The sequence below is a fragment of the Zingiber officinale genome, chromosome 4A (genome assembly GCF_018446385.1).
Source record: "Zingiber officinale cultivar Zhangliang chromosome 4A, Zo_v1.1, whole genome shotgun sequence".
NCBI lineage: Eukaryota > Viridiplantae > Streptophyta > Magnoliopsida > Zingiberales > Zingiberaceae > Zingiber > Zingiber officinale.
In genome coordinates this window covers 157,880,372-157,902,019 of record NC_055992.1, presented here as the reverse complement: position 1 = coordinate 157,902,019, position 21,648 = coordinate 157,880,372, and the positions used below count along the sequence as shown (strand labels likewise).

At 44.1% G+C, this 21,648-nt stretch overlaps 1 protein-coding gene across 1 annotated transcript; it reads left to right on the top strand.

The window, feature by feature from the left end:
- The first annotated feature begins 15,274 nt into the window (after positions 1 to 15,274).
- On the top strand, positions 15,275 to 16,632 carry LOC121971874 (mitogen-activated protein kinase kinase 9-like). The gene has a single exon (XM_042523362.1). The coding sequence runs from the start codon at positions 15,342 to 15,344 to the stop codon at positions 16,392 to 16,394; it is 1,053 nt and encodes a 350-aa protein (XP_042379296.1). The 5' UTR covers positions 15,275 to 15,341; the 3' UTR covers positions 16,395 to 16,632.
- Positions 16,633 to 21,648: the final 5,016 nt, after the last annotated feature.

The following is a 21,648-nucleotide window of genomic DNA, read 5'->3' as shown; positions in this document are numbered from 1 at the left end:
CTTGGACTTTTCTCCTCGTGCCAAGTATCTGGTCAACCCTTTGACCTACTTGGACTTCTCAATACCAGGTGTTTGGTCAACCTTGACCCACATAGATTTCCACGTGCTTGACTTCGCTCACCAGGTCTTTCACCTAACTTCACTCACTAGGATTTTCATACTACTTAGCTTCACTCACTAGATCTTTCACCTGACTTCACTCACCAGGATTTCCCAACTGTCTGGCTTCACTTACCATGACTTCTTCTCTGCCTAATTTCACTCACTTGGTCTTTCACCTGGCTTCACTCACCAGAATTTTCCTTCTGCCTAACTTCACTCACTAGGTCTTTCACCTGGTTTCACTCACCAGGATTTTCATACTACCTAGCTTCACTCAACAGGACTTCCCAATCAAGTATCTGGTCAGTCTTGACCTACCTGACTCTTCTTCATATCTAACTGGTCAACCTTGACCAGAGGAGAATTGTACCAACAATCTCCCCAAATGAACGATTGCACCTGCAATCTCCATATATTGTCAGTCTCAATATATTGTCAAACATCGAAAGCCAAACATCAAGACTTAAGCTTGAGTCTTCTTAAGCTTAGTCAACCAGGTCAACCTTGACCCAAAGGATATTGCACTAACAGTGGTGATGGTGATCTCATGAGATGGTGACATGCGCCTGCAAGAGAGAGAGAAGAGGTAGGAAGCGGCAAGAATAGTGTTGTGGGTGAGGCCGAGGAGGTGCCGACGTAGTGTCATGTGAGGCTTTCCCGGTCACGAAAGAACCTGAAGCCCTCTCTCCTCCTCAGAGGCGGTGACCCCTTGCCAAGAAGATGACTTTCCTAATTCTGCGAATTGAAGGAAGAAGGCAGCTCGGAGGCGGCTCCGGTGAGAGGAGGAGAGGGGAGAGGGAGGGAGAACAGAGGAGGGAGGATGGATCCAGAGTGGACGCGCGACGATGACATGAGCGACAACGGATGTGCAAAGACTGATATCGCTGATCCTCAAGGTGGCGGCATGCAAAGCCAAGTAGAAGTTCTCCCTCCTCCTTGATCCATGGTGGCAGCGTACCAGAGCAGCAAGGAACACCCAAGCCCCCTTCTCTCGGATGAACAGTGCTACCTAATAAGCCTAAGCTCTAAACAGTTTAATGACTAAACTGCCCTCCTCTTTCTCTTTAATTCTTCCTAGGTCTCTATAAACTATATCCACATCAGGTGAACATTTAAAGAATAGATGTTCTTGCATCTTCAACACCTATATGTAAAAAGTACATTGTCAATCCTGTTGGTGCGGGTAGCACAAATGGTCTAACCCAGGTTTTGATGAATGACAAATAGGTTAAGTTAGTTGTGTTGTTGTCTGACACTTTGATCAAGTGTGCAGGAAAAGTCCAGCTAGGTCGACGGGCTGACCGGATAGCTGGCGAGAAGTCCAAGCGGGTCGACGGGCTGACCGGACGCTTGGCGAGAAGTCCAGCTAGGTCGACGGGCTAACCGGATAGCTGGCGAGAAGTCCAAGCGGGTCGACGGGCTGACCGGACGCTTGGCGAGAAGTCTAGACGGGTCGACGGGCTGACCGGACGTCTGGCAGGTAAGTGAGGTAAGTCACCGAGGAGAGGATCAGGGACGCGTTCCCGGGAAGGGAACATTAGGCGTCGATCCGGCTTAGATCTATTTCGGATATCTAAGTCGAGATCGTGACTAGATTCCGGCCTCGGAAAGACGGAATCTAAGTCATACTTTGCTTATCTATAAAATCTACAATAACTGCGGGGTTTTATTTTGCCTTGACTAACACCGCTTGTAGGGAATCCCGGCGCCGGATGGTTCAGGCACTGAGTCCGGCGCCTAAGGGATCCAGCGCCCGAGGCAAATTTTATCCCTGTGACGACGCTGACACTTGGAGCATGCTGGTTGGGAGTGTTACGTCGCCCGGAAGGGATCCAGCGCCCGGAAGGGATATAAAAGAAGCCCCAGGCAGGAGCTTCAACATATCAGTCTTCTGAGAACTCTGAGTCCAATCACTCTGCTGCTCTGCGCTCCAACAACGTTCACAAAGCTCCGACGACTCACTCCGGCTCTCTTTTTAATTCATTGTTTGTCGTAAATTGTAATTATCCGAATTGCTAGTGAATTGCCCAACGAAAGTACTCAAGGAGTACGGGCCTTCGAGTAGGAGTCGTCACAGGCTCCGAACGAAGTAAAAATCAACAGTGTTCATCTCTTTACTTCTTTACTTTTCCGCTGCGTCTTAACTCGAGATTTTCGAATCGATATTCACCCCCCCCTCTATCAAATCTAACGGTCTTACAAATCCTCTATATAGTCTTACTTGTCTTTGTTGGTACCCCAAGGTTGTTTTGATGTGATCAAATAAGTTAAGTTACGTCCTATTATGTTTAACCCTATGTCTAAGTGTGCAGAGCTTAGGAGAACAGGAAGTTGAGCAAAAGACGCAACTAGGGAGAAGAACAGCACAGGAGAGAGCCGATGGGCTCGGTGCGTCTGAGGGACGTGGTGGTGCGAAAGAGTACGCGGGCGGACAAGAAGAAGGCGCAAGGCATTTCCGAGGGACGAGAACCCGGAGCGGAAGGTTACTCGAGAAGGTCGGAAGTTGGGTTGGCTGAGCCCTTTTCCGGATGGCCGAAATCACCCAAGCGAGCGGAGCCGAAGCGGAAGACCTGGACCGAGGCTAGCAGCACCGGAGCAGAGGGCCCGTATCGAAAAAGTTACCTCTATTGACTTTTAGGGTTCGGGCGCCCGGAACCTTATTTTATCCACTTCGACGTGGATGTTGACTGTTGCGTCAAGGATAGATTTCTATCCCACTCAAGGCGCTTGAAACCCTTCCAGGCGCCCCGACCAAGGCTATAAATACAGTCTTGGTCCAAAAGCTAAATAACACCAAGCAATTCTTGATGCAACACTTGTGAGTTTTTTTTGTTTTATTTAGCTTCTTTCTTTCTGAGCTTTCATTTCAGTAAAGAGGTTTCTCCGCCTGAATGAGAAATTAGTGTGCATCATTTTCTTGGATTAACAACCTCCCCAGTTGTAACAAAGTAAAACTCTCAGAGTCTCTGCCTTTCAAGTTTATTTTATTTATCATTTATGCAAGTGTTCTTTTAAGTCTGAGAAAGGTTTATTTTGTGTTTTGTGCAGGACTATTCAACCCCCCTTCTAATCAGCCAACGGTCCCAACAAATGGTATTAGAGCCAAGACGCTTTAAGAGAACTAACCGTCAATCGAAACACTGAATCAATGGTTGGACCAAGCATATACCCACCGAAATTCGAGGGGGAGTTTGCTAGCTGGAAAAAACGAATGTAGGTATTCTTTAAAATTGACTTTGAATTAATATTAATAATGAAGTTCAGTTTTATAGTACCCGAGGGAAAGGAAGAATATCAATGGACGAAGAAGGAGCAGGCCAACTACGTGGCAAACGACAAAGCAGAGTTCCATCTGTTGAGCATCCTTCCACCACAAGAAGTCAACCGGATCAGCACCTACGACTCAGCAAAGGAGCTTTGGGAGAAGTTCTTTGAGCTACACGAAGGAACGCCCGAAGTCAAGCTCACAAGAAGAGACTTACTTCGGAACCAGCTCACCAACCTACGATTTGAAGAAGACGAAATGATTGCACAACTTCACTCAAGAATTAAGGAGCTCATCACCGGACTTTCAAATCTCGGAGAAAAGGTAAACAACCGAGATTCTCTAAAGTACACTCTTAATGCATTCCCTAGAAATACAAAATGGACATCACTAGTAGATGTCTTCTATATCTCTAAGGACTTAGAATCTATTACCTTAGAAGAATTATTTTCAGCTTTTGAAGTGCATGAATCGAGATGTGCAGGTATGAAGGAGCTGAAGCACAACATCGTCTTCAAGATAACAAGAGACAAACATGTGTCAGAATCATCTCTCGACGACGAAGAAATGATAATGATGGTAAGACATTTTAAAATATTATTTAAATCATGAAAAATTAACCATCCATAGGGTAGAAAGAAAAAGACAATTAGATACTACCACTGCAATGAAGAAGAGCAAGTTAAGGACAACTGCTCTAAGTAAGGAACAAGGATAAGGACAAAGGAAAGAAGTCTGTCCAAATGAACAAGTACAAGACTTTAAAGGCGACGTGGGATGAAACGCGTCTGAATCGGAAGTTGAGGCTTTCTTCGGGCTTGCGTTGATGGCTAGTCATCAAGATGAACACGAAGAAAGCTCTTCCGAAATGAGCATCGAGAGCATCGATGAAGGGGGAGCGACATCGGAAGAAAGCAGCAGTTCAAGGGGAGCCATGGACAACGAGATCGACAAGGTAAGTCAGGTACGATCTCTTCCTCCCGATAAAATGTTTAAATTCGTTAAATTATTATCTAAAGATTATTGTAAATTAAAAAAAATAAAGAATTTAAAATAATTCTAGCAAAATCCTGTCTATTAGAAGATTTTGATAAATTAAAACTAGCAAATGATAATTTACTGAAAGAAATAAAAAAATTGAAAAATAATACATGCACATATAGTGCAAGTATTATAAGTTATAATTTGAACTAGTATCAATACACTCAAGGGGCTTTATATAGCTCCTGGAAAGTCTATCCCGAGGGTCCAAGGCGCCTCTAACAAGGTTCAAGGCGTCTCCAGCTCGGTCAGCGGATAAAACTTTATCCGCAACGCAAATGGTCAAATCTGACCTGTTGAAGGCGCCTTCAACAGGGTTGAAGGCGCCTTCATGATGGAGGTGCCTCCAAGCCTACTGGAGGCGCCTCCAAGCTGGCAGCTCCATTTTCAGCCTCTCCGGCTCTGCTCTTTTGGGTGATTGCGCCAACCCAATAGGGCTCACCAACCCACCCCGACCTTCTCGAAAGCGTCCGTTAACGCCCCTCGAACGCCGCACACGTTCACACCCATCGGAATACTCTTCCGCTCTCTCGCCCTTCGGACGCATCGCGCCGGCTCCCTTCCCGTGCCGCCTTCTCGCTAGCTGCGTCTTAGTACCTGTGCTCCTAAGCTCCTGCACACTCAGACACATGGATCAAACACAGCAGGACCTAACCAACTTGGTTGATCACATCAAAACTACCACGGGGTCCAACAATCTCCCCCTTCTTGATGTGCATCAACCCAAGTTCAAGTTAGGGTTAAAATAGACATAAAAAGTAATTTTAAAGAAAAATTACTAGACTAACAAGTTAAGTATAATTTTTTGCAATTAGTAAAATTGCAACAAAAAAATAGAAAAAGAAAAGAAAATTTTAAAATTTTTTCTAACTCCCTCTAAACTTGTACTTTTCTCTCCCCCTTTGATCACAGCAAAAACGAGGTTAAAAAATAGAGAGAATTATCTAACAATATGTTAGGTAAAATAAATGTTTCAAAAATATTCCAAGTAAGAATGAAGTTTTTTTAAAAAAAAATTTCTAAGTTTAAAAATGAATTTTTCAAAAAATTGCTAAGTTAAAATGAATTTTCAAAAAAAATTCTTAGTAAAAAAAAATCCTAAGTAAATGTTCAAGGGTTCCCAAAAAAAATTTCTAAGTCAAGTGAATGAACTTTTAGAATTCTCAAAAAAAAATTCTAACAAAAAAAAAATTAAGTTAAAAAAAAATTCTAAGGAATTTTTGTTTATTTTAACAAATTTTTGATAAACTTTCAAAGCATTATTTAATTCTTGTTTAATGCTTTTTCAGAAAGTTAATTAAACATTTTCTTTCAATATTTTAGCTTCCAGGTCGTGGCGAGGCACTAGGCCTTCTTGGTTATTGGAGCAACAACCACTTCCTTAGACAAAGCTTCCATAAGGAATTTCAATGTTTAATTTTCTCACTGTAAGCTTTTAATTTTTGAAAAATTAATTAAGCACAGATTTTGGAACCCAATAGAGGTTCCTTCCTACAGGATTATTCAAAAATCTAAGGGGTACATAGTTTCTTGGTATTTTCCTAAGTTGACCTTGATGCTTCCTTATATACCAATTTAATTTACCATAAATTCTTAATTTTGAATTTGGAAATTGATTTAAGCATGCATCAGATTTCAGTTTTTCAATTTCTAATTTCTAATTTTCATTTTTCTGATTTTAGATGATCATACATTTCTAACGGGCATGCTCTTGCTAGGTTCAACTTTAGTTCAGTATTCTCTTTTTTTAATTGATCTAACTCTTTAGAAAGATACTTGATAAATTTAAAAGATTGAGTTGGGGTTAGATTGCGTTATCAGCTCCTTGATCCGTGCTTGGAGTTGCGCTACCTTCTCGCCGGTGTTCATTCGGAGATTCGTTAGTTGTGTTCGAAGAATGTCGCGCCTCGCTAGCTTTGCTTCCGAGGTGCCTTCGTGGAGCTCTAGGAATTTCTCCCAGAGGTCTTTTGCGGAGTCGTAGCTTCCGATCCGACTTACCTCTTGGGGCGGAAGAACGCTGAGCAAGTGAAACTCAGCTTTTCCGTTCGCCACAAAATCCGCCTGCTCCTTCTTCGTCCATTGGAACTCTTATTTGTCTTTAGGAGCTGCAAAACCATATTTCATTGTTAGTAAGATATCGAACTCGGTTTTGAAGAATACCTCCATTTTTCGCTTCCAAGTGGCGAAGTCTCCGTCGAACTTCGGGGGATGGATGTTCGCTCCGGCCATCGTCTTGATCGTAGTGCTTCAGTTGGCGGTTAGTCCTTCTGAGGCGATCAGGCTCTGATACCACTTGTTGGTGCAGCGGAGGCCGGCAAGAGGGGGGGTGAATTGCTCCTGAATAAATAAATATACCCTCCTCGTACTTTCAACTCAATTAGTGCAATAGTTAAATAAAACAGTAAAAGAAAGACATAGGAGAATTAACCTGGTTACAACCAAGGAGGTTGTTAATGCAGGCCAGTAGAAAAAGCGCAGTAAAAAAAGTCTCCTTTGCTGAAAGCGGAGAAGCCTTTTACACTTTCAAAAGCTCAGAACTATTGCTAGGAAACACTACAGATTGAATGCTTGAGTTTATGTTTCATTCCTACCTCCAGGGGGCTTTATATAGCTCATGGAAAGTCTATCCCGAGGGTCCAAGGCGCCTCCAACAAGGTTCAAGGCGCCTCCAGCTCGGTCAGCGGATAAAACTTTATCCGCAACACAAACGGTCAAATCTGACCTGTTGAAGGCGCCTTCATGATGGAGGCGCCTCCAAGCCTGCTGGAGGCACCTCCAAGCTGGCAGCTCCATTTTTCAGCTTGGTTTCTTCAGCTTCCGATGCTCCGTTCTTTTGGGTGATTGCGGCCAACCGGAATAAGGCTCACCCGAACCCAATTCCCGACCTTCTGCTCGAGCAGCCTTCCGTCCGGCTTAACGTCCCTCGAACGCCGCGCACGCTCTTCACGCCCACCGGAGTACTCTTCCGCAGCTCTCTCATCCTTCGGACGCATCGAGCCCGTCGGCTCCCTTTCCGTGCCGTCCTTCTCGCTAGCTGCGTCTTCCGCTCGACTTCCTGTGCTCCTAAGCTCCTGCACACTCAGACACAGGGATCAAACACAGCAGGATCTAACCAACTTGGTTGATCACATCAAAACTACCACGGGGTCCAACAGAAGGTTGATCGAGAAGGCCGGGAGTTGGGTTCGGTTGAGCCCTATTCCGGATGGTCGAAATCACCCAAGCGAGTGGAGCCGAAGCGGAAGATCCGGACCAAGGCGAGCAACATCAGAGCAGAGGGTCCGGATTGAAAAAGTCAACCTTGTTGACTTTTAGGGTTGGGGCACCCGGAACCTTATTTTATCCACTTTGACATGGATGTTGACCGTTACGTCGATGATAGATTTCTATCTCATTCTTGGCGCTTGGAACCCTTCCAGACACCCTCGACCAAAGCTATTAATACAGCCTTGGTCCAGAAGTTAAATAACAACAAGCAATTCTTGATACAACACTTGTGAGTTTTTCTGTTTTGTTTAGCTTCTCCCTTTCTGAGTTTTCATTATTGTAAAAAGTCTTCTCCGCCTGAAAGAGAAATTACTGCGCATTATTTCCTTGAATTAACAATCTCCCCAGTTGTAATCAAATAAAACTCTCTGAGTCTCTACCTTTCAAGTTTCTTTTATTTATCGTTTATGCAAGTGTTATTTTAAGTCCGAGAAAAGTTTGTTTTATTTTTTGTGCAAGACTATTCAACCCCCATTCTAACCGACCAACGGTCCCAACAATCTCTAGTCATAAGACGTTTTGTGTCAGCATTTAAAGCATAAGTGCATTGCTGGGTTGAATGTACACCTTCCACACCGTTTGCACCTAAGAACCGACTTGCCTGAAGAAATCATAGGGCTTAACCACTCCACCATCCTACTCCGACCAATCCAATATCCTTTGCATAGCATTCGTCGGCTCCCCAACAATCGATAGGATGAGATCTCATATCTATAGTACTCGCTTAATTAGCAAGGAATTCAAGTGTTCCATCTCCTAAGTCTAAACATCTGCTCTCCATAAGTAAGCATGATGCATCCACTTGATTTCTAAAGCATCCTCCTTGGATTGTATGTGCTAGACCACCTTAACCAGAAGGGTAAGGCCCTAAGCTCACAGTTTATGAAAACCCAATCCACCTTCATTTTTAAATTTGTATATATCTGTCTATGACACTGATGGTATTTTGACGTCCATATAAAATAATCTGTATGTTATAAAAACATTCAATGATCCATAGAAATCGAAAAAGATAAAAAGTCAAAAACACTCCACCCCGCTAGCCTATCAGACTCAGACTACATGCCGATTCTATTTCAGCAAACTCAACCACATGCGGCCCTCTTCAGATAAAGTTAGGCGTGACCCACGCGCAACTCGTATTTACAAATTCGAGATCTACTAATTTATTACAGCTTGTGTAGCACGAATAAATAATGAAATATGATCTTCCTATGCAAATCGTGCTCTTGTGTAGCACGGATTAATTTATGCAGAAAACGTCATCAGCGACGTCAGCGAATTGATAGAGTAAGTCGTATCAGCTTGAGGGGCCCATGAAAAGCTCAGTAGGCCATTCGATGCCAAACTCCAATTCCATAAAATTGATGGTGTGTGAACGTGACACGAAGTAGATAATGAAGTGAACGTGACACGTTATAAGTGCGGATGTTGGGTGCATGCACCTTCGGTTCCTACAAATGCAGTGCGACGGTAAATGGCCAAACGGGTAACCCAAACACTGAGGATTATTCAATTATCAAGTTGGATCGTAGATATTTGTGTTTTTTGAATTTATTTTATTGATCGGTAGAGATTTTTTTAAAATTGGATTATCTACTTTCAAAATTTATTAAAAATTAAATAACTGGATTAATAAAAAAATACAGTATTAAGACAACCACCCGTTTGGTTTAACGAACTTAACAAGATAATTATTTTATATATATCGTGTAGAAAAAAAAAACGAAATTTAAAAGGCATTCCTTTCTATTATTTTCTAATATATATATTGATGTTTTTAAAATGAAAAAATAAAGGAAAAACTATCATAATTGTGCCGTGTTGTGTAGGGAATGATTGATTGGCACATTTGATAGCCATTCCTAGCGACATCCTTTTATTCCATAATTATTGTCTTATTTTATTATTATGACTGAAAATATATTTATTTTATAAAAACAAAATATTTATAAATGAGTAAATAATTATAGCAGATAAAGAACAAATTGACTATTTTTAATAATATACAATAAATAAATAAATAAATAAATAAATAAGTAACAACTGGTTCCTTTTGATTTAGTTAGTTGAAATGATATATATAAAATAGGCACCGATGCGGTGCTGACGAGGAGTCATATTTCATGTGACAAAAGATGATTCATTCGTCCCAGCATATTCGTCAATCTGTCCCTAGATCAATACAGAGGAGGTAAATCACGGGTGGCTACTAGCTATTAGTACAAATGGCCAATACATGGGAGAGGTTATGCTCGGTTACGCCGAATTTCGATCCCAATACCTCATGTGGCAACGCCCCATACCTTAACCATCGCACCGCCCCGAGGGGACATCATATTCCATGGTTACGATGAAGGTGGAAATTAAGACGATCAATGTGTAAATAGTATCGATCGATCGGGTGAAGTATGTATCGATCGAGGAAGAAGGTTCCGGTCTAAGCTCGTGCTCGACACGGGGAGGTATCAAATGACCAACGTTCAATGGATTATTAGACGTCAGACGGAGGAGACGAGGTGCAGAAGTCGGACCGAGCGGCTACCCCCGCTTGGCCCAGACATCAGAGTTTGATATGAGCAGAGTTCAACTTCGACCGAGCGGCTACCCCACTCGGCCTAGTAGCAGGTCTCGACAGTGGTAGAGGGGAACTTCGGTCGAGCGGACACACGCATAGGAGTAGCGAGGTTCTGACCGACCGGACGGGACACTAGAGCGACGAAATTTCGACAGAGCGGTCAATCCGTTCGGCTTAGCAGTACATTCCCTATGATATCCATCGACATCCTTTTGGTAGTTGGTACCGCCGACACCGGGCATGGATAGCTAGAAGATCGTACGGCAGAAGCTTCTACTGTCACTTCAAAGATACGTTCGACTCGTTAAGGTACTATGTCAGGGACACTTTACTGACAAGTCTTTTCAGGAAAAACTTTGAAAAGCATTCTCGTCTTGGAGAGTGTTCACGCGCGTTATAGGAGCTCTATATAAAGGGGGTCCAAGCATCAATAGAAGTACACAATATGCGAGACATTGTGCTCTCTACTGTTCATTTTTGCTCCGCCTTCTGTTTCATCGTCAGTGACTGACTTGAGCGTCGCAGGGCTAACGCCGGGGACCTCTTTCTTAGCTCGGCACTGACGTCATGTGTTATAGATCTGAGCAGAGTCTACAGACGGTCAACAAGAATATCACGTCTCCAGCTTTCCATCTATTCGACTTTGACACAAGATAAGACACTAAATTTATAATGAAAAGAATATATTTACATAAATAATTTATTTAATTAATTGTAATTACCTCATGGGACTCGATTGCTTAATTAACCATGATTAATCCCTTTATTCTGTCTCATCCAATTGATCCCAATGAGTCTAAGATCTCTCTTCCAGTCTAAATAATATTTTCATCCCTTCTTAACTGGTCCTTCGATTAGTCAACCATGTCTAACCCTATCTAGCACGATCACTTAAGTCTAGTTAATCAAATTCATTATTTTTATATTTTCTGCTTTTCAGGGGAGGCCACATGAGTTGCTTCTTGTCACCTTCATAATTCTATCTCGTCATTTATTTGAAAATGTTTATTGATTATCAATCAATTGATTTGGACTCAAAGCAAGTGGCCCAGAGGCGGCTAATAGGTGGGGTGGGCACTCAACATCATAAACTCCCGCTGAAACCCTTTTGTTAATATTTTATGCCAATTATTTTTTTCATTAAATAATAATAATAATAATAATAAAATAATAAAATTAGATATGCTACCTTAACGACCACTAATATTAGCCACATGAATATAGAAAAAGATAAACACAGATACACATGATGTTAGACTTATGGTGGGGGTAATTCCAGATCATCAACTCTTGATAATCGATTCCTGCGCATTACACCAGAGATGTCATGCGCCCATCGTCGGCCCTATGCTCTAGGGTAAATTAATATTATAATAAATATCATACTAAAACTTGTATTTAATTTTATTATTTGATATTGATTTTAAATCAAGATAATTTATAAAAGAACGCGCCTGCCCTTCTAAATTGATTAAAAAAACATACTATACTTTAATAATTACAAAATGATACATTAATTTATTTAGCCTTCCCATTCTATCCCTCCAATCAACCGCATTCAACCTCAACATCTCTCTCTCCTCTCTCAATTTCAAGTCCTGTGGATTTCTAGAGTTGCAAGGAGTTCAAATATGATATTCATTATTTATTTTGGCTTATTTAGAAGTGTTAAAATATTATTTAAAAATTGGTTGAAATCCTATATTGGATCTAATATGAGTTCATATAAGGATGTAAATTCAGGTGGTTCGAGTTGGATTGGATTTTCTTTTTTAAAACCCAACCCGAATTTGATCAGAACCTAAACCCAAATTCAACCCGGACTCGACCAACCCAAATAACCCAAAAACCCGATTCTTATTGGTGCAATTGACCCAAATTTGATCGGTAGGATCATGATTTTGATGTGTGTGTCAAAGAGTTTAAGTTATGCTTTAATATGTGTTTGATATGTGTGTTTGAGTCTTGCAGGACTTTGTGAAACACACATGAGGAGCTTGGTGCAACTAAGCTTGGGAAGCTCATCCTAGGGCTCAGATCCTTGAGTCGGTGAAGGATGGTGTGGAAGGCATCCGAGGGACCATCGGACGAGACGCAACGGAGTGGAGCCGAGGGAAGTGGACTTCAAGGTAACGTGAAGGATGACATGGAGAGGAGCCGTGGGCTCGGGTGCATCTGAGGGACGAAGGCCGAGGAAGAGGACTTCAAGGGTGACTCCGGAGAGGATAAGGGTGTATGTGCAGTCTTAGCAGTGTATGTGCAATCTTAGCAGTCGACTGCGCAGTCAACTGGCAGCGAACAAAAACATTCTCTTCGCTCAGCAAACAGCTACCAGTCGACTGCTAAAACATGCAGTCGACTGGTAAATAACCGTTGGCAGACCGTTGGTGCTGCAAAGTAGCCGTTGGCTACCTCCAACTGTAGCACCAGTCGACTGATAGTTTTGCCAGTCGACTGGTGCTGAGATGGGTTGATATGATGATCAACTCTCTTCTCTTATTTATAGGAAGCTTTGGGGCTTGAAGGAGACTACTAATTATTGTTGAATCACTCCTTGTCATTGCCCAAAGCTTCAAGTCTATTCTCTTCCTCCTAAATCTAAGTTCATCTTGTAAGAGGAAGAGAACCTTGTGAGAGATTGTACTCCACCGAGAAGGAGTAAGAGCTAGCTGGAGATTGTCGGGGATTGATCCACCGAAGGATCAAGGGTTCGTCCACCTCAAGGACACGCCGTGGAGTAGGAGCAAGCAATCTTCGAATCACGTAAAGGATTTGTATTAGCGTTTGTTCTTTCTTGCTTGTTCTTATTGTTTTGTTTAGTATATTCCGCTACGCACTAACACCTTGTAGAGAAGAAAGTGAATTGGGGGTGACCTAGCTATCCAACTCCCCTTCAAGCCTGCCACCGATCCCTACAAAAATGACTTTTTTTTTGGCTATTTTTCCTATAATTTTTCACATTTATCTCAATACTCCATCATTATCATACTAACATTGATATTAATACACAAAAATATCTTAATTTTTAAAATAAAATTTTATTTAACAAAAAAAAATCCACTAAATCCTATATTTAGATCAACCCTGACTTGACCCGACTAAACTCGAAATTTTTTAACCTAAAAATGCTTCAACCCGAACCTGACCCTAATCTAAAAATGGCCAACCAGAACCTGATTTTTTTTCTGGTCGACTCAGGTTGGGTCCTTGAGTTGACACCCTTAAGTTCATATCAGGCCTAATATGGAATTCCAACTGATTTTGGTTGAAATCCACTGATTGACCTAGAGAGTTCTGATTGCATCCATTTAAAATCTTGTGAATTTTTGAGGTTACAAAAAGTCCAAATATGCACTTCATTGTTTATTTCGACTTCTCCAGAGATATTAAAGTTCTATTGAAAAATCGACTAAAATTCCACATTGGGCCTAATATGAGTTCATATCAAGTCCAACGTGGGATTTCTGCCATTTTGGTCGAAACCCACTAATTGACGTAGAGAGCTTTAATTACACATATTTCAAGTCCTGTGGATTTTTTAGGTTGCAAGGAGTCCAAGTATGAACTCATATCAAGCCTAATGTAAGATTTCGATCAAAATCCATTGATTAACTTAGAGAGTTTCAATTGTACCTATTTTAGGCCCTCTGAATTTCTGAGGTTGCAAGAAGTCCAAATATGTTTTCTATTATTTATTTTGACTTCTCCGAATGTATTAAAATTTTATTGAAAGTATTAGCTGAAATCCCACACTGGCCTGATATAAACTTATATCAGGCCCAATATAGAATTTCAGCTGATTTTAGTCGAACTCCACTAATTTACATAGAGAGCTCTTATTGTACCTATTTCAGGTCCTGTAGATTTCTAAGATTGCAAGAAGTCCAAATACGTCCTCTATTATTTATTTTAGCTTCTCATGATGTATTAAAATATTATTAAAAAAATTGACTGAAATCTCACGTTGGACCATAACTCATATCAGACCCAATGTGGGATTTTAGCTGATTCTTTCAATAACATTTGAATGCTTACAGAGAAGTCGAAATAAATAACGAAAGACATATTTGAACTCCTTGTAATATCAGAAATCCACATAACCTAAACTGTATGCAATCAGAACTTTCTAAGTCAATTAGTAGATTTCAAGTGAAATCAACTGAAATCTCACATTGAGCTTGATATGAACTCATATTAGATCCTATGTGAAATTTTAATCAATTTTTTTCAATAACATTTTAACAACTTTGGAAAAATGAGTATAATCGGAATTTTCTAGGTTCGAAACTCATTAATTGACCTAGAGAGTTCCAATTGCACCTGTTTTAAGTCCTGTAAATTTATGGTTGAAGCCTACTAATTAATTTAGAGAATTCTGATTGCACTCATTTCAGGTCATATAAATTTCTTAGATAATAAGAAGTCAAATAGATCATCTATTATTATTTTTAGTCTTCCTAATAATGTGTTTTAAAAAAATGAATTTGGGAGTGTGATATTAAGGTTATATGCTTTAACATAGGGGTAGAATGGAAAGATAAAATAAATTAATGCTTAGGTAATTAATAAAGTACGGTATGTTTTTGGTTAATTGAAAAAACAGGGTGTACCTTTTCATAAATTGTCATTTAAAATATAACAATAAAATATTAGTATTATAAATTTCACACCCCCCAGCCTAACTGACTAACGATGGGCCCGCCGCGTGCGTAAAAAATGACCGTATAGTTCACGTGTCCCTTTTTTTCCATTAATAATACTGATTTATTAATTAAATGGCCTCTTAATTAATTACCAAAAAACGCAAACCATCCCCACACCTTCTACCCGACTTCGTCCGCTGTCTCCACGTTTAACTCACGCTGGTCGATGGGATCCGCGCACCGCGAAAACCCTTCACCTCCTTGGCCAACGGACCCATGTGTCCACCAGTGTGCAATTATATGGGCGGGTCGTAGGGCTTTGGTTATCCTACGGACGGTGACCGGATTCTCACTTATCTCATCCCACTCGCTATTAATAAAAGCGCTACCTTTCGAATCGAAGGGTCGCCGATCGAGCCCTAATCCTTTCACCGAAGGTTTCGCCATGGCAGCCGTCGGCAATCGAAGGCTTCCCCAGCTTCATCTCACCCTCGAACTTCCGGAAACAGCCGCCGCCGTTGACTGTGGCGTCCGCTTCGCTCTTCCTCCTCTTCCGGCGGCAGCGGCGGCACTGTGCTCTTCTTCCTCTTCCTCCTCGTTGGCCCCGTCGACTGAGCTGCGGGTCTCGGACTTCGAGAAGATTCGGGTGCTCGGCCACGGCAACGGGGGCACCGTTCACAGGGTCCGTCACCGCCGCAGTGCCGCCGTGTACGCGCTCAAGGTTGTCCGCGCAGATCCGTTGCTCCGGCGTCAGGCGTACCGCGAGATCGACATCCTACGCCGCGCTTCGGACTGTAACCACGTGGTTCGTTTGCACTCCGTCATCACCACCCCATCCGGTGATGTTTCTTTCCTCCTCGAGCACATGGACGGCGGATCCCTCGACGCCCTGCTCCGCCGACGGGGGAGCCGCCCCTTTCCGGAGTCCGCGCTCGCCTCCATCGCACGCCAGGCCCTCCTAGGCCTCGCGGAACTCCACTCCCGCCAGATCGTGCACCGCGACATCAAACCCGCCAATCTCCTCATCAACTCCGTCGGCGTGGTCAAGATCGCCGATTTCGGGGTTGGCAAGGTGCTGCGGCGGTCGCTCGACCCCTGCGACTCCTACGTGGGCACCTGCGCCTACATGAGCCCGGAGCGGTTCGATCCGGCGTCGCACGGCGGGGACTACGACCCGTACGCGGCTGACGTGTGGAGCCTCGGGCTGGCGGTGCTGGAACTGCACCGCGGTCACTTTCCGCTGCTACCGGAGGGGGCGCAGCCTGACTGGGCGGCGCTGATGGTGGCGATCTGCTTAGGAGGGGCGATCGGGACGGTAGCGGAGGGTGCCGCCTCGGGCGAGTTCCGGGAATTCATCGAGTGCTGCCTGCAGAAGGAGAGCGGGAAGCGGTGGTCGGTCGCGGATCTTCTGGGGCACCCGTTCGTCGCCCGGGCGGATGGCGCCGAGTCGGAGCGGGCGCTTCGTGAGCTAGTGCGGGAGAACTCGGTCGAGTCGTAACTCGCCTCACCTGCAGGTCCGAGTTCCGACTCGGCGCTCGTCGTTTATCGTGTACATAAATGGAATGGAAGTGGGGAGCAGTTGGGTTGGACCAACTACCAACTCCCACGTGTCCGGGATTCTTTTTCGTTTTAGAACCTTCAATTATTTGATGGACTCTCTTGATTTCCCATTTAACAGTAAATGAAGGGCTCAGAGATGAAACGAAACGAAATGAATTCACTGGAGATTTTGGTTAGTTTGTAATGTTATGGTCTGTTGGTAATGTCCAAGACATATTATACGGTAAGGAATATAATCGAATTATAATTTGATAATTGTGATTATTATCCGACTCTGAGTTCATAGTTTTCGGAGTTTATGACACCATCGATTGAGGTATATTAAGGATTATTTTTTTAAAAGTTTGTAATCTATTATATAGAATTATTTTTTAAAAAATTTATAATCTATTATATGCTTTTGATATGTCGAAATAAATTTGACATTAATATCAGAGAACCAGGTTCAATAAAAGCTCCCTAAGTAGAAGCAGTAGAGATCTTCTGGTCCGTAATTTGCAGATCAGAGGATGGTCCATTGTATGAGAACTATTGATTTAGATAGAGCCCACTTTTAAGTTGGTATGGTCCATCTAAATCAAAGGTCTATAATAGTGGACCATCCTCTGGTCCGTAAATTGCGGACCAGAGGATCTGTCCTCAAGTAGAAGACCATTAGAGTTGATGGTGTCTTTACAAATCTCACCAACTAGGAATGATTCTTTGCCGTCGAGTTCAACGATGTCCTTAACTAAGGGTTCTATGATAGACTTTGAAATGGGAGTGGACGCATATTACATAGTGTGTCGGTGTCAAGTTGTGGGGCGACGAACAGTGTTTGTTGTGGCAGAAACTATCGTGGTAGAAGCGCAAATTGCGGGCATCGACGACCTCGTGAGGAGGCAAGCAATCGACGTATGTGGTCGGCGAGTCCCGATGACTGCGTCGGGAGGTTGATGCTCAACAACGGTGTTTGTCGCGGTAGAGATTGTTGCAGCAAAAAACAAAAACCACGTCTCACGATTTCTGCGCATTGCTAGCTCCGACAACCGCTTCGGATGGTTAACAATCGACTTTCATGGCCGGAGATCACCAATGATTGCATTGGGACACTGACGAATGATGACCATGGACAGTGATGCGGATATATTTTAGGGGTCCAAGAGGAATTAAGGGGAGGAGGGAGGGTATTTTTATCATTCCATTGTTTAGGGCTTTAGGAGAGGGGAGGAAGCACTTTTGAGGGGGGACTTGGAGATTTTTCCGCTGCCAAAGGGATAGGGTCGTCTTCTTCCTTTGGGGTTTTCTCCGCTGGAAGAAGCACAGGAGAGAGACCAGCTTCTTTGTTCTCTTCCGCCGCCACCACTGGGAAAGCATGCCTTAGTCGCCTCGTTGCTTCCCCTGGTGTCGGCAGCACACATACTTGCTCCCCTCACACCAACAGACCTCCGAAGCCTCATTCCCCTCGTCGCCACGCGTTCATGCTGACATCGACACTTCTCATTCTCTCAATGGTCGGCTCCCCTCTTCCTTCTCCATCCCAATGACATCGATGTTGCCTCTCCTCTTCTCTCTCCCGTGATATTCCGCCACCTCACGTTGAGGAAGACCACCTCACCCTCGCGAACGCCGCCTCTGATGTCATTCGCCATCGATGTCTACCATCTCCATGACCGAATCACCCCTCTCCTCTCTTCCCCTCTCCGACGACCAGCGTTGCATCCAGCGACTGTCATAGCATACGACAATGAGGACGTGTCTCGTCGCTATCTCCCGTCACGCGGCCAACAACTCCCTTTTCCCTCATGCACGCCACTAACCCCCCCTTCGTTGCCGCCTCCTCTCCACACCGACAGTCGCCACCTAGCTGCCGCCGGCCACCCACGAGGCCACGACCCACTCCAGTGCTGAGGGTGTCGCTGTTGCCCACCACTGCCATGGCCTTCGTGCCATAGTTGCTGCCACCTCCACGCCATGGCTAGCTGTCGCTATCTTTGAGAATCCGACGCTTATCCTATGTAGATTCCTCGTCACCGTAGGCCTCTGGCCGGGGTGCTGTGATCGCGTTTCGACCTTCAGGCTTACATGTCATTATCTCAAACCTCTGTGCCACTATTGTGTTTTAGCCATAGAGTCATCGTTTTGTTTCGGTCTTCGTGCTGTTATTGTATCACGACCTGCTTGCCAATCTCATATCCTGACATGCGTGTCGATTTCGTATCCCGGTCTACGTGTCGATCTCATATCCCGGCCTGAGTGTTGCTGTTAGGTCCTGGCCTGCATGCTACCTTTTGGGTCCAAGTCGTGTTCGACTCCGTGCCGTCAGATCCAGCTTCTCATTCGGCTCACATTCATTTATTCTTATGGGACACGACCACTTGATTAGTATCACAACCGGCTCATCGATCCACCATAAGACACCCCTCTGGTGAGCCTTAATTTTCTGTTAAAAATACCTTAATTTTCTGTTAAAAATTAATTAAATATTTTTAATTAATTCTTATCTTTTTAAAATAGTTAGAAATTTTTTTACTCTTAAATTTTTAAATGAACCCTATTTTTAATATGATCAAAAGGGGAGTAGGGTAGAATAAGTCTAAAGGGTACTTGTAAATTTTCCTCTTACAGAAAGGTTAAAAAATTTTACTTCAATTTTTTTAAAATTTTTTTTCTAGCAAATTTTACTTAGAAAAATTTTCTTACTTGTAATTTTTTTTACTTGCAAAAATTAGAAATTTTTTTAATTACCCCAACTTAACTGGGGTTTGATCACATTAAAAAAAGAGAGATAGTTGGTATCCCGTGGTAGTTTTGATGTGATCAACCAAATCAGGTTAGATCCTATTGGTGTTTAACTCTGTGTCTAAGTGTGTAGAAGCTTAGGAGCATAGGAAGACGATCGAAAGTTGCGGTTATCGAGAAGGACGGCACAGGAAAGAGCTGACGAACTTGGTGCATCCGAGGGGCGAGGTGTTGCGGAAGAGTACACTGGTGGATAAAAAGGACGTGCGCGACAGTCCGAGGGACAAGAGCTCGGAGCGAAAATCTGCTCGAGGAGAAGGTCGAAAAAAGGGTTTGGGTAAGCCCTATTTCGAATGGCCGAGATCACCCAGGCGATCGAAACAGTAGAAGAGCGAAAGGAGGATGGAAACACTGCTGGAGGCGCCTTCAAAGGGAATTGAAGGCGCCTCCGCGCCTTTAGTGGAAGGCGCCTTCAACCAGGCAAATTTTGTCGTTGGCAGTGGATAAAATTTTATCCACTGGCGCCTTGCCGGAGGTGCCTTTTATCGCAGGATAAGATTTTCCAGGGGCTATAACATGACCCCTGAACCTAGGAAATAGAACACAACACTTGTAATTGAATATTCTTGAGTTATATTCTATAATTGAGTGTGCAAATTATTGTAAAGAGGTTTCTCCGCCTAAAGGAGAGTTTTAGTACGCTTTTAACTTCCTTGATGATCCTGTCCGAACCGGGAGTCAACGGACGCTGGGGATGTGGCGCTCCCTGCTGGATCCTCGAGTGCTCCGGCGAACCTGCAACAAAACCGAGCCGGGAGGGGTGTCCCGGCGACGGCCCTCCGACGCTCAAGTCAGGCGAGGAATAACAAAGAGGTGGCTTCAGAGATTCAGACCAGCGTACCTCCGGTGAAGAAATGAAGACCTTATATAGACCTCTCGAAGGAGCCTGGGCGCGCCAATCAAAGCAATCACCTGCTTTCGACCATGCCCAGGTATGGGTCTGTCAGAAGGGCATCCATAAGGCCATACCGCTACTGTATCAACCTCTCCATGATGTGACGGCAAGACCCTCTATCGTGAAATCTTGTGTACGACATAATCATCAGACATGCCTTTGCTGACATCCCATATCCCGAGCCGAACGAATAGGCCGCTCGGCTAACCTTTGTATCCTCGCCCTTATCCTGGCCGAACGGACCACCCGCTCGGCCCTTCGGTTCCAGCCGGGCAGACACCCGCCTTGGCGTCGGAAACCCAAGCCTATGGCTGGGTTATATCTGGCTCCGCTTGGACCTGCTCAACTGCTCGACGCGGCCCTTACCCGCTTAGTCAGCCCTCCATCTTACCTCAGGCTGGGACCCTTCAGGAAGTGGGTCCCCCATTCTCACCGCCGGATCACTTGCCTCCCCTTCAAGTCTAGTCGAAGGAGGCAGTGAGTCCGACTGACTGGACTATGTGTCCGAGCGGGCGGTCGTCGCCTTACCGTCGCTTATAATATCCCTTGAGCCGTTCGGCCCTTATGCCAAATTCAGCCGCTCGGCTCTTCGTTTTGGATGTCTTGGCGCTCAACGTGGATGTTTGCTTGTCTAAATCTTCTCGAAAATCACGCAAATCCTTTTCATTAAGTCGAAGCATGCGCGGTATGGGCGCATTAATTGCGCCTGGTGACAGAGCGCCACGTGGCTCTTCTCGCGCGGTGGTGATGGGACGCCGATTGTTTTGAAATAGACGGTTAGATGATGACCTCGTCTCTCATGACCTGCATCCGACGGACGAGGCTGACCAGCCTCGTTCGCATAAAGCCTTCGTCTTCGCCCTTACGCTGCATTCTCTGTTTAATTGCGCGTCCTCCGTCGAAGGTGCCCGCGGCTGCATCGTTCCGGCTGTCCTAGTTCTTGCCTCTTGGTGGTTTTTGGCTTTCTGGTGATCCTCTCCGTTCATCTTTTCTCAGTAAGCTTCTCCCTTCCTTTTGTTCGGCCTTTCCCTTTCGCGGGGAACTCCTTTCGTCCCCTTGCTTGCGAACCTTTATCTGTCCTCCGTTTCCGAGTTTCTTTCGGCTTCCTTCTTTCTTTTTCTGGGTACTTTAGTCATGGCGAGCACTTCCGTACCCGCTGTTGATGTTCATGGTCCCTGGTATATGACCATGGAGAGTAAATTTGACGAGGAGGGCGCTCGGCGTCTTGTTCGGACGTACGGGATCCCGGACAACCATGAAATAGTTGTAGCCGACCCGACCGACCAGTCCCATAACCCGCCGATCGGTACCATTTGTTTTTTTCTGGACCAATTCCAGGGCGGCCTTAGATTTCCTACCCATCGTTTTGTTTTGGAAGTTTGTAATTATTTTCGCATCCCGCTCGGCCAACTTGTGCCGAATTCCTTTAGGCTGCTGAGCGGGGTGATCGTCCTCTTTAAGCTGCACAGTATCCCACTCGACCCCAAAATATTCCACTACTTCTTCTACCCCAAAC

Coding starts and splice junctions, on each gene's coding strand:
- LOC121971874 (XM_042523362.1), top strand. CDS start 15,342: ATGGCAGCCGTCGGCAATCGAAGGCTTCCCCAGCTTCATCTCACCCTC.